Source organism: Kogia breviceps, chromosome 7 (assembly GCF_026419965.1).
Source record: "Kogia breviceps isolate mKogBre1 chromosome 7, mKogBre1 haplotype 1, whole genome shotgun sequence".
NCBI classification, from domain to species: domain Eukaryota; kingdom Metazoa; phylum Chordata; class Mammalia; order Artiodactyla; family Physeteridae; genus Kogia; species Kogia breviceps.
This window is the reverse complement of record NC_081316.1, coordinates 99279281-99296881: the sequence shown is the minus strand read 5'-3', so window position 1 is coordinate 99296881 and position 17601 is coordinate 99279281. Positions and strand designations below refer to the sequence as shown.

Sequence of the window (17601 nt, the reverse complement as noted above, 5' to 3'; positions counted from 1 at the left end):
GCACCGCCGGCAGGGAACTGCTAATGTTCAGGAGCAGGAAGTGCGTTCTTGTTGCTCTTCTGCCTCCTTTTCTAATGCATCTTCAGTCTTCTTTCCCAGATCTCAAGATACCTAGAGGCTTAATGCTTCCATTTGGTCGTCTAGATACTCCCATCCTAGTTGCTCCGTCCAGCCTCCCTTCCCGCAAAAATCAAAACTCCAAAAGAAAGATCAGTGAGGGCACTGTGATGTTTATATGATTAAAGTAATTATTAAATATTTAAGTATGAAAGATTCTTGAGGAAGGGGCATAAGTACAATGGATACTCTAAGGATGGCTTGTTAAACCAAGTGACTATTTATTTAAATAAAATGATTGATGAAAGATTTTTAAATATAAGAATCTTAACGTAATCCTGGTCTCTGGACCTCCTTCCTTGTCGGCACCTTTCCTCCTCTGCACTTGTGTGTGCATGCGCACACAAGTGCATGGAGAGAAGGAGGTGCAGGGAGGACAGAACCAACTTACCGCATTTCTCACTCTTGGAAGAGATTCTTAAGCTTTTGGGTTTAGTAAGCAAAAAGCTACTTTATTGGGAAGCAAAGATTTACCAATAAAACAAATTAATCAGTCTTTAGACCCAGTATTTCTTTCTTTTTTTTTTTTTTTGGCCATGCCATCTTGGCATGTGGGATCTTAGTTCCCCAACCAGGGATTAAGCCATGCCCCCTACAGTGGAAGCACAAAGTCTTAACCACTGGACCACCAGGGAAGTCCCTAGATCCAGTATTTCTAAAATAAATAACTGATTGTTTTATTTTATCTTCTAATTCTGATTATTTTTTTAAGAGATAATACAAAAAGTTGCAGAAGAGGTTAGCACACATTGAGAAGAAAATTATTTCAGGATTTTTATCAAATATAAATCCATGTTGAACTGGATTAGCTTATATTAGGTGTTTATCATAAAATAGTATTCAATCTATTAAAATGCACATAAAACTTAAGTACTCAGTTGCTATCAAAGTGGGAAATAAACATTTATGATCTACCTGTTATTTTGAGGAATGCTCAGGCCCAAGACTCAGCATCTGGTAGCACTCTTGCCAAACTGGCATTCTGGCTTCTGGCTATCACTCGGGAATTCCAAAGTGTTTTCTCTACCTGCCACATCTTCACTCAGGTGCTCTCCCAGCATGGGATGGTCTAGAAGCTAAGTTGCAGCTGTCAACCTGGCACGTGCTTCCAAGCCAGCTAGGCTAGCAGTAAAATTTAATACATCAACCAAACTCACAGAATTAATTTTGTGAATTTTTTTCTTTATTTCTTTCCTGATGTTTGTTTTTTTTTTTTTTTTCAAAATCACACTTATACTACCTATACTCTAAACCTAGTCTCTCTCCTAGTACAGAAAATTTTTCTCATTTGTGGATCAGTATTTGACTTCAAACATTAGCTGCCTCTAATTCCCTACTGAGGTTCTTATTTAAAAGGGAGGGATTAAAGACCTTAGGACCTAGCAGAGCCTCTATTTAATGTAATCAAAAGACCTGAAAGAACACTGAAAAATAGAGAACTTAATGGGAAATAAAAGAGCAGCAATTTAAAGTATTTTGTTTTTCTAACTTATAGGGATCACTAGAATTGTCCACCATCCATTTTAAAGAATGTGGAGTATTTTTTATAATTCTGTCACTTCTCTTGGCCAATTTATTCATCCCATCCATAAACAGGTCAGGAAAGAAGAATTAATTTTTATTTCCAAAGCTTTACAATTTTGGGGGTGAGAGTATTTGAAAGATGAACCCTGAAATACTATAAACTGGTAAAGAGCATAGTAGGGCCCATGGAAAAACAGAGCTGCTGGCTCAACTTCCAACCCCAGGAAATCCTAGAACACACACAGAAGGGAGCACACAAGGGCCAAGAGGTGTAGAGATCTGCAGGCAGAGATGCCCCATTTAAGGAACTCAAATACTTTTCAAACAAACTTAGAAGTCAGCTTATTTTGAAAGTTACACCATCCTATCCTTATACAAAGATGACAAAAAGCCCTGACAATCTAAAGCTTTAGATTTACTTTTTTTATTCACAGGCCTTAAATGATGATGATGGCATTAAACTCCAGGGTCTATGCGTATTTAATCAACAACAGCAACAACAATTAAAATGGCCCTTATCTGAGGTACTCACAGAGTAATTGCTAGGGACTTCTTGACTTCAAAGATAAGATACAGAGGACATTTGCATTCGACTGACCAACTTTTTCAAGGCATTTAGGAAAAACTCAAACATAGAGAATGGAAGTATACTCTGACTATGAGACACAAAAATGAGAAGTCAGCATCTGATAACAAAAAAATTAAACCCTAAAACTCCCAATATCTGTACATTAAAACTCTCTTCCAGATAACTCTGCAGTTAAAGAAAAATAAAAAATAAAATTACGGACATTAAAAATGGATGACAATAGAATTATAACCTATGGGATGTGGCCAAATTAATACTCAGTGAAAAAATTAATGGTGTAAATGTATTTAATAGAAAAAAGAAATAAATGAATTAAACATTTAAATTAGAAAGGTTAAAATAAGCAAACAAGCCAAAATAAAGGTAGAAAAGTAATAAAATTAAAAGCATAAATAAGTAAATTAGGAAGCAAAAAAATGTAGAAATAGTTAATATAATGGAGAGCTGGTTCTAAATATGAATGAATGAATAAATGAATAAATGAATAAGTGAATAACTTCCTAAAAATGTGACCAAGAGGTTGAGGAACTCTACAAATTAACAATACAAATATAATGTTCAATGAAATGGAAGGGATTCTTTGCATAAATCTTTATGCCAATAAATAAGAATCCATAATTGAAGCCGACTTAAGAAAAGGCTGTAAGTGAATAACCATGGAAGAAATAAAAACTTTGTTGAAGATTTATACCCTCTATTCCATTCCTGACAAAGAATGCTATATCTATTTTTTCTATGGGTGTTTTCTGGCAAAATCCTTTGTTACTGAGATTATTCTAGGGCACCTAAGAAAATAGAAAGCTTCCCAACTGGTTTATGAGGCTGGCCTAATTATGACAAAACCTAACAATGATGGCACCAAAACCAATCAAATATATGTATAATCTTACTTATACTTTATACAAAAGTTCTAAATATAAGAAAGGTAAGTTATATAGTATATTCAAATTATAACAATACACATTTACCCAGTAGATTTGATTCTATGATAATAGATTTTTCTAATATTGAACACTGTTAATTCAGTTCATTTAATCATAAGTATTGATTAAAGACTCTTGCATTGGATGGGTGTGGAAGATGAAAGAGACATAAAGAATCAAGAACTTCTAGATCTATGGTGTGAGCAGCTGAGAAGATGGTAGTAACATTTATTAAAGTGGGGAAGACTTGGAAAGGGACAGATTTGGAAGGACAAAAATTCTGTTTTAGATAATTTTGTTTCAGATACTAATAGCTATCCAAGTAGAGCTGCTGTCCCAAGACAGCTGGGTAAAAGAGAGAAGTCAGTATTGGAGATAAAAATTTGGTAGTCATTAGCATGTAGGTGGTATTTAAAAATATAGTTTTGCATGGATTGAAAACTGTACAAAAAAGAAGATAGTCCAGGATCCAAATTTTAGTAACCCAACAATAGAAAGATACTACCTAGATCTGTGAATACCATATCTTCATATAGTATATGTTGCTACACTTAATCTTTTTTTTTTTTTTTTTTTTTTGCGGTACACAGGCCTCTCACTGTTGTGGCCTCTCCCATTGCGGAGCACAGGCTCCGGACGCGGAGGCTCAGTGGCCACGGCTCACAGGCCCAGCCGCTCCGTGGCATGTGGGATCTTCCTGGACCAGGGCACGAACCCGCGTCTCCTGCATCGGCAGGTGGACTCTCAACCACTGCGCCACTAGGGAAGCCCAATCATTTTTTAAAACATGCTAAATCAGGACTTTGGTACAAAAATTATTTAATAAAAACCTTACGATATCCCAGGGTGGGTTTCCTGCTAGCCTCTGAAAACTTCAGTTTCAGTAGCACTGTCATATTTGTGATTTGTAAATTATTTGAATCTTTTTTTGGGGGTAGTCATTTTTAAACAGTTTTCTGAAAGATGCCTCAGAAGCTGAGTAAGGAGGGCTCTGGGACTATGACCCTAAGACTTTATTTGAATAAGGGTTTTATTCCAAGGGGCAAATTTGTTTCATTTACTTTAACTAGTATTTTATAAATATAATGTAATAGCAGACAATGGTGAAAAGTAAAATGGGTCTTAAAGTCTGTATCACTGAGACAAGGATGGAATCATTAAGTGGGTTGAAAGCAGCAAAATTTCAGCCTTACTGACATTTAGCCTTATTTAAACTGACTGACTGTATGTTCAATTTAAAAAGAAGAGAACATGAGTCAAATGCTGAAAATATATTTTTGAAGATGTGCCTAAAAGATACTTAGGAATTTAACAATTTAAGGGAATTCTCCCATAATATATAAATCCATTTTCAAGTTTCTCACGTTTAGCTTTTATAGATATTTGCAGGAATATGTGTATGCAGGGGACACCTATGTCAGGAAACAATAGCCACTGGCATTTAAAAATGAAATAACAGGGAGAAAGACCCAGTAAAATAAGAAATAAGATCAAATGCCTACTATCACTGTTCTATGGTTTCAACCAATGCAATAAGACAAGAAAAAAAGTTGAAATATTTTTTAAAATTTATATTATTTGGGGGTCACTTATAATATATCCTGAGAATCAAGAGAGTCAACTGAAAAAGTATTGGAACTAAGTCCTACAATGTAACTAACAGTACATAAAAGATGGTTATTTAAAATTGACTAACTTTCCTTTATACCACCCACTACAAGGTATAAAATATAGGCATACCAAGTATAGAATATAATGAGGTGAAATCTCATTCATAATTAATAATGATAGCTAACAGCTCTCAAGGGCTTATACCTCAATGTACATTATTGGTTAACAGCCAAAACCATGATATTATATGATATTACCATGATAATAGGTACTATCATCACAATTTCACAAAGAAACTGAGGCTTAGGAAAATATAGGAAATTTGCCCATGATCACACAAGCGTCAGAACAGGAACTCAAACTCAATCTCTCTGACTCTACTGAAGGAGCTTCTTAGCACTATTATGTCATTCTTGTTTATCAAATTAACAAAGACAGGCTGTGTAGGGAAACTGTGATGGGTGCAGAGAGTGACACACATGCATTTCTAAGAATATAAATTGGTGCAACTTTTCTAGAGGGCAATTTGCATGATCACATCTAGGAATTTGTTTAAAATATATTCATCAATATGTACAAAGATCTATATACATGGACATTTATCACATTGTTCACTATGACAATAAAAATATTGGTCATACTCTAAATACTCAACAATATGAGCTTGATTAAATTGCAGTATTTGAATGTGTTGAATGCCATTCAGCCAATAAAAATAATCCTTTAAAAGGATATTTAATGATACAGGAAAACTTAGTATATTGAATGAACAGCAAGAAACAAAACTACATATGCATACAAATTTTTTAAGGATGTGTTTATATTGACTAGGAGATTTTTAAAAAATAAAAACATTACCAAAACTTTAAGTTATCTCTAGGGGAGAATTATAGATGATTTTTCATTATCACTTTTACTTTTTCTCTATTTTAAAAATGTGATAAAATAAATATGTTAAAATATTTAACTCAAAATTTAATTTTAAAAGACAAAACAAAGTAGTCAAAATAATAGAAATGCACTTTGGAAAACATCTCTCCTATTTAAAACTATTTTTTCCTACGAATGATATTGCTAATTTTAACATACTTTCTGACCACAATTTTTATGTTACTTAAGGCATTTTTCTATCTTAGCAGAAATAGAAATAATGCCAACTTTATCAAAATAGATAATTTATTGCGCACTTCCAGCATTTTAGATCTGTACTAATTGTTTACAATTACAGCAAAATTCCAAAAAGTATCTAATACATAAAATCGCCAACTCAGTGGGGCAATTCAAAGAAACGATGACTTAAAAAACGTCTAAGTCAACAATGAGGAGGCAGCCTCAATTATATGGCAGAACTGTTCCCTATAAGTATACAAAATAATAAAAATAAATTATAAAGTAAAAGCCAAGATTTGAAACAGACTAAGTCACAGAATAAGGATAAAATTAAGCCCATGTAATTTTGAATAGGAAATGAGTAGATGACTAAGAACAAAGAACAGAAACTAATTTTAGCTTCACCCTAAATGACATGAAGTAATAAATTTGAAAGCCCTTTGAAAAATCTAAAATATAAATTGACATATTAAAAGCAATAACAGTAAACTTAATTTTTTAGGTATTTTTCATCTAGTAAGCCCAACTACCCAGAATACAATTAAGAGCCAGTGAATAAGTAGACAGAAAAATAAAACAAACAAACAAAATCTCTGTCTAATCAATTCAGTGAATACTGCTAAGTCATTTTATAATAACATTCACTGCCTTCTATGTGCCAGGCACTTTTATACTCATTAGCTTAAATCAGTAAAAACAACTTGCAAAGTAAAAGAAATCAAAGAGAAACTGAGTTTTGTCTAAGGTCACAGCCAGTAAAGGACAGAGCTGGTATTCAAACCCAGGTCTATCTGATTGTTAGAGCCCCAACTACTCTCTCTGAAAGTGCAATTTCTCAGTTCTCCAACCTAGACAATCTGCGAGTCCTAAAGGCCTTTAATTGCTGCCTAAATACTTTTATGTTAGCCATAATATTAGCTGTTGTCATTCAGTTTCACAGTCCATAGCAGTTATCTTCTTCAAATTACAGGGAAGAAGTGACAACTTCAGCAAGGAACAGCTAACAGCAAGGAGAGAAGACAAAAATCATTAATATAAATCAACAGAAATCATTGAGTTCTGCTGTCCTCACCATCTTTTTTTTTTTTTTTTTTAAAGCAAAACAAGCATTGCTATTTAGATAGGATAAAACAGAAATCTTGATAACCCCTGTTCTATCACCTGGAAGACAGGCAAAACAACAGTATAAACTTTATACAATTGTTGTAAAACTAAATTAGATAATGTAAGTAAAGTGCTTAATACTGTACCTGGCACAAAGTTAGTGCCCCATAAATATTAGCTATTATTATGCTTCATAATAAGTGAAGTTATAGGCTACATGTTACTTGAAGGTAGAAAAATATAATCCATGTTTTAAAATTTTTCCATTTAAAATAGTTAAAATGTTTTGTTCTTGAAAGACTTTAAGACTAACGTCTAGAAATTCGCCTTTATAATATCCTTCTCCAGCTAAGTGGGGTAGATAAGGGTAAATGCATATGACCACTCAAGAAACCACATCATACATACTAAGTTAATTTTAAAATGTTTGGGTACACCAATTGTGTTATTTGCTCTACTGATTACTGCAATCATCTCATAACCATCTACTGACTTTTGTTCACCCTAACACATCAGCAGATCCATTTAAAGAACATACTTTATGGCCTTTAACAATAAAAACACATTCATGAAGTATCTACTAGGTATTAAACACTGTAGAAGACTTGGGATAAAACAGTGTAAACCAGAGTCCTTGCCTAAAGACTACAAACAAGATAAAGAAGATCCTATGCACAGTATAAGGTACTGTTATAAACATTTTGTATTATCAGTTAATCCTTATGACAAATCTATGCCCTAGCTAGTTTTTTTTTTTTTGCTTTATGAAGATGAAGAACACAGACACATAAAGCAAAAAAGAAATAAAGAAGAAACAGATAACTATCACCAAATATACAAGTGTTATAGAGGGATTTAAAGTATTTTGAAAACAGGGGAGTAAACAAATAATTCTGCCTAAAGATGGGTGAATTTGAATTAGAAAATACTTGTATTTTAAATTTAAAATTCAAGTAAAAATTCTGTAAAGTATAACTACAGGAATAAAAAATAGAGTGTTTATCAAAATATTTACAGAAGTTATTTATGGGTAAGAAGATTCCAGGTAGTTTTACTTTTCTCTTTGCTTCTTCTTAATCAACCTGCCTACTTTAATATCTTAAAATATAAGTAGAAAAAAATCAGCATTAAAATTAATGCTGATATTAATGTTCATCTAACAAACTGTCAAAAACTTTTACAGTTAATAGTTCATTCAAACATGGAATGAAATCAGCTCTCTCACGCTTTTCTGACAAGTGTACATACCAATACAGCTTTTCTGGAAAACTTTTTGGCCATCAAAGACCTTAAAGCTTATTCTCTTTGATCATTACTTCTAGGAATCCATCCTAAGAACACAGATGCAGAAAAAAAAAATTTACTGGGTTGTTCAACTAAAGCATTATGATTTTGAAATACTGGGGGAAAACAAATGTCTAACTGAAACAGGAGAATGATTAAGTAAAATGATATGCTCTTAGGAAGAAAATGTTTGAAATATTTTTAATGTCATGAGAAAATCCTTAGTGAATGTTAAATGGGGATGGAAAGGTGGGGCACCAAGCTCTATAAACTCCCAAGAGAGATGATTCTATTATATAGTTTAAATCTCACAATAATATATTTATTAACATGTATTAGGTTAAAGAGACCTTAATATTTGGTACTTAGCCTAAGTTGGGACACCTGCTCTGCCATTATTAACTGTGAAACCTCTAGCAAGTTATTTAATCACACTGTAGTTTGGTTTCCTCATCAGAAAAAAAAAAGCATTGAAATACTTCTTCATAGGAGTGCAGTAAGTATTAGATGCATTAATATATGTAGAGCACTTAGAACAGTGCTTGGCGCAGTAAGTGTCACCTACTATTATCAATCTTAACCTACAATGGAGTAAACCCAGTGAGATCTAAGCTGAGGCCTGAATAATGAGGTGTGCGCCAGGCAAAAGATGAGGGGGTATAGGGGAATAATGTCCAGGCAAGCAGGAAGAACTTGGGATCAGAGATCTGATAATTTATCTTAAAGGCAGAATGCTTTGAGTGTTCAGACATCTGCTTATGGGCTTTACTTTATGCTAGTTCTCTGGGCATAAGAATCATCATGCATCTCTTAATTTTGAAACGATGTGTATCAACATATGAACACACACACACACTGACACACTTTTTACAGAACTAAAAATAGTATCACAGGAAGGCAGAACTGCCCAGTGGTTAAGGGCATGAGTTTTAAAGTCAGACTCAGGGGATTAAACTCCCTCTGCAATTTACTAGATGTGTGACTTTGGACAACTTATTTAAACTTTCTGTGTCTCAGTTTCCTCATCTATAGAATGAAGATAATAAAAGCAAGCAAAAGCATGACATTAGCACATCAGTGCATAAAACACAATAGCCACTATTATGTCAGCTATAAAAACCAAAGATGGAGAATTGATATCTCCATATCACAGATCTGAAAGTTATCTTTATGCCACTGGATCCAAAATACAGTGTGCCACAGCAAAGGAAACCATGAAGTAAATGAAAAGACAACCTACAGAATGGGAGAAAATATTTGCAAATTATGTAACCGACAAGGGATTAATCTCCAAAATATATAAACAGCTCATACAGCCCAATATAAAAAAAACAAACAACCCAATCCAAAAATGGGCAGAATATCCAAAGAAGACAAACAAATGGCCAAAAGGCACATGAAAAGATGCTGAACATCACTAATTATTAGAGAAATGCAAATCAAAGCTACAATGAGGTATCACCTCACACCCATCAGAACGGCCATCATCAAAAAGTCTACAAATAATAAATGCTGGAGAGGGTGTGGAGAAAAAGGAACCCTCCTACACTGATGGTGGGAATGTAAATTGGTAGAGACACTATGGAGAACAGTATGGAGGATCCTTAAAAACCTAAAAACAGAGCTACCGTATGATCCTACAAGCCCACTCCTGGGCATATATCTGGAGAAAACCATAATTCGAAGCAATACATGCACCCCCATGGTCCTTACAGCACTATTTACAATAGCCAAGACATGGAAGCAATCTAAATGTCCATCAACAGATGAATGGATAAAGAAGATCTCGTATGTTTATACAATGGAATATTACTCAGCCATAAAACAAGAATGAAATAATGCCATTTGCAGCAACATGGATGGACCTAGAGATGATCATACAGGAGGCATATCAGCAGTTAAAATACAAATTTTTTTAAGAACATTTGGTATTTTTGAACCCCAGAATCACCATATTTTAGGCTTAAATTTGAATTTCTGATTTAACATGCTTCTGTTATTCACTGACCTTCTTACTTAATATTTTTCTTTCCAATGAAAACTATACCCTTGAAACCATCTTTGCCACCTTAATCATCCACTACTCCTACTCCTATCATCCGGGAATGCTCCAGACAAACTAGATCACCTACTCCCTGCTTTCCTTGACTCAGGGTATTCATTTGGAAATGACTCCCACCTTTAAGGCCTGGCATGCCACCTTTCCCAGTGCCTGAATTTCCAACTTTTTTGCTTATGGCACCTAGAATATTCCATCTAGCTTTATGTGCTCTCTGTTAATAATCTCTCTTCTTTCAGAGGTCAGGGTCCTTATACAGCACCTAGATTGATACTAAATAATTATTTGCTGAGGTAATAGAAGTTTACCAGTGTCACATGAGCAATAACTGCCAATTAGTTTACAATCCTACATTCTAATTCTAATACTAAAAGGATAAAAAAAACCCTCCTACTTAAAATCTTACGTTTGCTTCTTTAAAACTGCTATCTAATAAGAATGAGAGAATTCTTTTGAATATATGTAGAAAAGCAATGGAAAGCACTAAAAGGGTATAAAATAATATAAAAATGGTATTAAAAACTATAAAATGATAGCAACACTTTTACATCTGTTACAGTTATTAAAATTAACGTAGAATACATTGTGGTGCGCTAGAATGAAGACAAGGTTAACCCAGTTGTAGAATGAGAAATATACTTAAAAAACACTATATCCATTGAACACTTGGGGTTCAATTTGGCAGATGTAATCCATGAAAACATAGCTCCAGAGAAGCCAATAATAGGATAATTTTATTAGCATAGTAATTAAAACAAAAATGTAGTAAAAGGAAATGACTAATAAAAACTTCCATCAGCATACAAACATTCCAAGTTTCTGTTTCCTATCCTTTAATATTTTCCATTATAATAAACTAGTTTCATTAGGCTTTCATTAGTAAAAGCAGGTTATGGCTTCCCTGGTGGCGCAGTGGTTGAGAGTCCGCCTGCCGATGCAGGGGACACGGGTTCGTGCCCCGGTCCGAGAAGATCCCACATGCCGCAGAGCGGCTGGGCGCGTGAGCCATGGCCGCTGAGCCTGCGCGTCCGGAGCCTATGCTCCGCAGCAGGAGAGGCCACAACAGTGAGAGGCCTGCGTACAGCAGCAAATAACAAAACAAAAGCAGGTTTAAAAAAATAGTGGCCTCTTTTTTGTTGTTTTATTTAAACGTTCATTTTACTTTACATATAGAGTATAAGTACTTGTGTGATGACCAGATGCTAGAGGTAGAAATGTAACCTACATTGAAAGCAAAATCCATTGTTAAACCAAGTAAAAATACTCAAACATTTCAAATCATAGATACACAGTTACTAGACCATTCTGATGTTTAGGGTATCTTCAAGTAGACAGATTAAGGTAACTTAAAATCCAAATGCCAAACTGGAAGAAAGCAGGTGAATAGAGAGGCAAGTCTGAAATAAGCATCTTGCTGGGGTTAGCAACAGTAAGACAATTTTACAAATATTTGATGAAGCTATCCTTATATTCGAACAACAGATAACAACAAAATTGAGAAATTGCAACTAAAATTAATTGCATATGTGATTAAATAAATGGAAGTCATACTCTCATAGCCTAAACATATTAAGACTTTAAAAATATATATAACACATTACATTTCTACTTCTTGTGGTTCTCCAAGGTCCAAAAACGTGTATAAGGCATATCCACTGTTTTCTGTTTATAATATACATTAGAAAAACTAAATGAGGAAATGAGTGAAGAACTGATGAATTTTCCCAAATTTCTAAATCTACTGAGCCCCAAGTATCTCTGCAACTATTCTAAGATAGTTTTAAAAAAAAAGAAAATCTGAATCAATAAGCACCTCACGGGCCTGGGGATATTCCAACACATTCTCGCAACCAACAGGAAAACTTTCCCTAAATCTCCATTAGTATTTCTTCTCTTTATCACAAAACACAGAGCACAAACCAGGATTGTTAACGGTTACCCAAACGGCAAGAAATCCAGTTAGGGTGCTCAGTACTTGGAAGCTTAGGCTGTTTTTAAGGTCTTGAAGGGGTGAAGGACGAGACAGTTGAGGGAGGAAATGCGGGATTCATTTCTCCAAGTTACATTTGCAACACCTCTTTGTAGGGAGTTAAACATGGGGACCGGTCCGGCTAAATGAATGCAGGGTGAAAATGGGAATTTGGCTGGAGACTGAGGGGTGAGGGGTGCAGGAGGGACGCGGAGGCAGAGGGGGGTTTCTCCACGGCCCGCCTGGGGGCGGTGGTTTGGCTGGAGGGACGGATAATAAAAGCTAATGGCTAGGGCTGGATCCGAGCTGTCGGATGCTGCCTCACTCCCCCCCCGCCCCCCCCGCCAGCGCGCGAGGTCTGAGCCTCAGGAGCGGGACTGTGGGTCCATTTCCATCCGGGGCGCTCGGGTCCGCCTCCATGTTCGGCGGCCGTGCCCTGGGGCGGCCGGGAGTGGACCGAAGCCCTAGGCCGCGGGGCCCAAGAGACCGGCCTCCCCTCGCCCGAGATCCCCGGTGGGGCCGGCTCTGCCGCCCGGGAGGATGCACTGGGCTTTCGCTCGATCCCGTCCGAGCCCTGGGAGCAGCCGGGGCTCAAGGACTCGACTTCCAGCGGCCCGACCCGCCTGGGCCTGGAGATCTGCCGGCGCGGCCGCCCCAGCCCCGGCCCCTCCGCCCGGCGCTCGGGCGCGGCCTCCCGGCCCGCGGCCCTCCCCTCGCCCGGCTCCCTCAGGGCCACTGTCGCCGCTGTCCGCCCCTCCACCCCCTTTCCGAGGGACAAACCTGGGGGCCGCTACCCGGCATGGCCGGCCCCGCGAGGAAGCGGCGAGCCGGCGGCGGGGCCCGCAGCAGCAGCAGCCACTTGGGCCCTCCCCGCTCGGCGCCGCGCCCGCCCGCCCAGCCCGCGAGCCCTCCCCGCCGGCCGCAGCCCCGGCGCCCCCTCCCCCGGCTGGCACCACTCGCACCCCCCACGCGCGCGCACCCGTATCTGTTGCTCAACCTACTTGCAGTCTCTTCTCATCAGCCATCACCACATGCCCTGGAAGCGGGGCCGCCCCGGGACCCTCCGGCGGGCGGCCGCCTCTCCTTCAGCCTCTGGCCGCCGCTAGGGCGCGGGGCGAGTGGGAGGCTCCCCCATGCCGGCTGCGCGCACACCGGCCACACGCCGGGGCCCCGGCTCGGCCCGCCGCTCGCGCCGCTGCTCCGCGGGGAGAGCGAGCCTGGATCTCCCGCTATCGCCTCGCCCCTCGCCCGCCCGTAGCGGCAGCCGCAGCCGCTGCGCCGCTTCCTCCTCCCCTTTCCTCTTTTCCTTCTCCTCCTTCGCCTCGTCTGGAGCTGAGGTTGGCAAACCAGCACCTGCTGCTGGAGATCACCGAGAACTGAAACAGGAAACCCCGAACCCAGGGGAAAACCCGGGAGGCGTGGGGAGGGGTGAGGGGAGCTGCTGGAACCTGTCGGGCTTGGCCCGGCCACTGCGGCTGCGGGAGGTTCCCGCGCCGCCTCTCCTCGCGCCCAGCCCAGGGGTCCCGACCTCCCCGCTCCGCTCCCCCTGCCCGGGCCGGAGGCGCCTCTCGGCTCAGCTACACCTCCTCCACCCGGCAGTACCACGGATCATTCCCTGGGCAGCAAGGGAATCGAGCGGCTGCCTTCCTTTCCCGTGCTGGTTTGCTTGTTATCAATATTCCGTAATCGGGAAAAACCACACCCGGCATTAGCAAGACCAATGAGGGAATTTAAACAAATGAAGCTGTTGGGATTTTACCCAGGGGAAGGACTTCTTTCAGTAAGGAAACTGGCCTTGTTGGAAGTGGCAACATGTCAAAATTGAGTGAAAGTCAGGTTGAATCCAGATCTCCTTCGGGAGGTTGGGAGGAGAGCCCTCTGCACGGAGGTGGGCTCCTGAGTTGCCAGTGTGAAAGCACTGAGAGCAGCGGGCCTTTTTCTATTTCTGTGAATTGTCCAACACCCAGCACAATCTAGGCCAACATTTCAGAAATGTTCAAATCATCTCACTCACCTGCCTGTGGAATTGTCACCAGGCGCCTCACTCCTAGCCTTGGGCAGGATGCATCTGCTTTTGGAGTGAGAAGGAAAGGAACATCTCCGTCCCTGGATTGTGCCTCTACCATGTGCCACAGACCTGGCAGCTGCTTTAAGTGCATTATCTCGTTTAAGTGTCACCACGGCCACCTGAGCTAGGTGTTATAATCCCCTTTATCCCACAGAATATTGAGATTAGAAAAATTTCCCAAAAGTATACAGCTTGCATAGGAAGGATCCAGGTCTGTCTGCATCCAAAGCACATATTTGTTTCAGTGGACCTGAGTTCACGCCTTTGATCACACTTTTCACCCTTAACAAAATTATTTGTTGCCTCTCTGAATTGTTTTTGTTTGTTTGTTTTTGTGTGTGTGTGTGGTATGCGGGCCTCTCACTGTTGTGGCCTCTCCCTTTGCGGGGCACAGGTTCCGGACACGCAGGCTCAGCGGCCATGGCTCACGGATCCAGCTGCCCTGCGGCATGTGAGATCTTCCCGGACCGGGGCACGAACCCGTGTCCTCTGCATCGGCAGGCAGCTTCTCAACCACTGCGCCACCAGGGAAGCCCCCTGAATTGTTTTTAATGAGGGCATACTTGCTTTAAGCATGGATCAGTTCAATCTGATTGGGCTGCTTAATGGTAGTGATATCCGTGATGCTTACTGGGGTTCAAACTTTATAGTTTCTCTATTTTAAAAAACCCTGCTTTTATGGCTCAATTGAGCAGCATAGATGTCCCCGCCTCATTGGCCAGCATCTGTTGCTCTTTAGCTATGGATGATATGGGGTCCCAGCTGAGAGCATCCTGCTGGCTGGTGTCCATGGCATGCTGACACTGCGAGATGAAAGGAGAGCATCTCACTGAGCCTGCTTTCCACTACAGCAGGCCAGTCTTGGAGCCTAGTAAATGAAATAGTAGACTGGTAGGCTTTTTGGGGGGCATATGAGAATTCTCTGGTCCACATTTTTAGTACCACCTTAGGAAGTTTGGCAACCTGCTGTCTGCAGCCAGATCAGTTTGAATTGGCAGGAAGGGAGGGATGCTTGGGAAAGAATTCCCTGTTCACTGAGCCAAGCCCTCAGAAGCCTCTTGAGCAGTATTAGGGAGTGGCAGGGACTTAGAAGGAGGCTGGCTTGCTGACAACAATACTTGACGGCATCTATGGCATGATTTTAGTGAGGCCAGGAAGTTCCCCTATTCCACAATATACCACCCACACAGTCTACTTATTTCCCTCAGTTGACTCAGCTGAATTCCACTCAGTATTGATTAAGCATGGTTATGGGCTTATAGTACCTACTATACTAGGTACCTTGGAAGTGAGAAGTATGAATAACTATTATAATTGCTAACATTTAGTGAGTGCTCATTACGTCCCAGGTATTATTCTGAGCACTTTGCATATATTCTCTCACATAACACCCACAAAACCCCTACAAGGAAATAATTATCACTGTTTCCATTTCACAAATGAGAAAACTGAGACCAAGGTTAAGGTCAGTAAATAACAGTGCAAGGATTAAAACACAGGCATTCTAACTGTACAATTCAGGACTCATTACGTGAATGATACAGTAACTGCCCTTAATTACCTTACTATGTAGTTGGGAGATAAAAACATATGAAAGTTAAAAGAAAACTAAGACAAGAGAATTCTAACTGTTAAATATGTGTCACGGGTAATAAATGCAACGAAGTTTCAGAGGACAGAGGAATCACTTTAGCTTGGAAGGGTTGGAAAGACTTACATAGAAGATGAGTCTGGGTTTCAAAAAGGGGAAATTTAAGCTAGATAATGAAGATGGATGGTATTTTGATAAGCAGAGAGGATAAGGAAGGGCACATAAGTGGTGCAGCATAAACAAAAATAGAATGCCAGGGAAATCTGGAAGATAGGGATAAAAGAAGCTGGAAAGGAAAATTAGGAACAAATTACACAGATTTGCAAATAAGAGGGAGAGAGAAACAGGGAGAGAGACAGACAGAGACAGGCAGACAGACAGAGACAGAGTTTGAGCTCAATGTATCCTATATACACTGGGAAGTCTGTGAAGGTTTTGAACAGAAGGTAACATGGAGAACATCCCAATTTAGTAAATCCAATATTGTATTGGTTATTGGATAGTTTGGAAAGGGCAAGGATTGAAGCAAGGAAACAAGTTTGAAGGCCAATATGGGAGCACTGACAAGGAATAATGAAGAAATCGTGAGGGAAGTGAGGAAGGGACCAGTTAGTGAGACATTGTGACCTAAAAAAAAATCACTGAGGCTTTGTAAATGATTGGATACATTTGATGGAGATGAAGCTAAGAAAAGGGAGAAGTCCAAAATGATTTGGGGGTGTGAATATGAAACCTGTAATATCACCGACTGGAAAAAAAGGGAAGTTAGGAATAGAGGAACTACTGTTTTGAGCAAATGTCTAGAGGAGTTTGGTTTTAGGCATGTATTTGTGGTAATAGTGGGGATATGTTTGTGGAAATGTTTCATAGTATTATCTAGAAAAGGCAGGGAGTTGGGTAAATGAGGCTTTTATCTGCTACTGAGACAGTAAGTATGAACACTTTAAATGGTCGCTGTTATAACAATAACCAACTTTGGTTTTCATCTTAAGTAAACCAGAGTTGAAAGAAAATTTCAGTCTCAGATAAATGAGCATTAGGGAATTCCTCTTCTCTTTACTCCAAGTTCTGTTTACTTAAAAGGAAAAGAAAATGTATAGGAAAGAAATTTCATGCTTCAGAGAATGTCAGACTGATGAAAGAAAACGTAGAGATCACTGAATCTGACCCCACTTTTCAGTTTGCGAATGGTGAAAATGAGGATCAAATTTTTGAATGTCTGATACTAAAACTTTGAAATAGGCATTAGGCAAGTATGGCACATTTGCTATTACCAGTTCTGGATAGCCCATTTGTATTTTAGTTGTAAACTCAAGTCTGGACCTAGAATTGTGACTTCGAATTGCACATAATTAAAGAATTTGAGTGGCTATGGATCCGTAATAGGCAAAGCCCTGGAATAGCCTCACTAGTTAAAAGCAAATGCTTTGGAAAGAAGGTGGGAGGGAGAATGGTTTCAATGTCAGCACTTCTTTCTAAAATGTAGCTCCCAAGTAGACTACCTCACACTGAGATTCACATTTGAACCTTAAAAGACAGAGTTTCAGGTGCCCATCACCCCCTACTTGACTGCCTCAGCCTGGATTTTCCAACTGCCCAGCCACCTTATCTAAGACCTCTCGGAGCTTCAAAAGTGATGGCCCATAAGTCCC

The 17601-nt window shown here is 39.4% G+C and overlaps 1 protein-coding gene across 1 annotated transcript in view; it reads right to left on the bottom strand.

The window, feature by feature from the left end:
• Positions 1–13180, bottom strand: part of ZC3H12C (zinc finger CCCH-type containing 12C) — a 63252-nt gene extending 50072 nt beyond the window's left edge. The window contains exon 1 of the mRNA XM_059068611.2: positions 13071–13180. Within this exon, the coding sequence (XP_058924594.1) occupies positions 13071–13091 (21 nt within the window). The 5' untranslated portion in view covers positions 13092–13180. The remainder of the gene's footprint in view (positions 1–13070) is intronic.
• Between the last annotated feature and the right edge of the window lie 4421 nt (positions 13181–17601).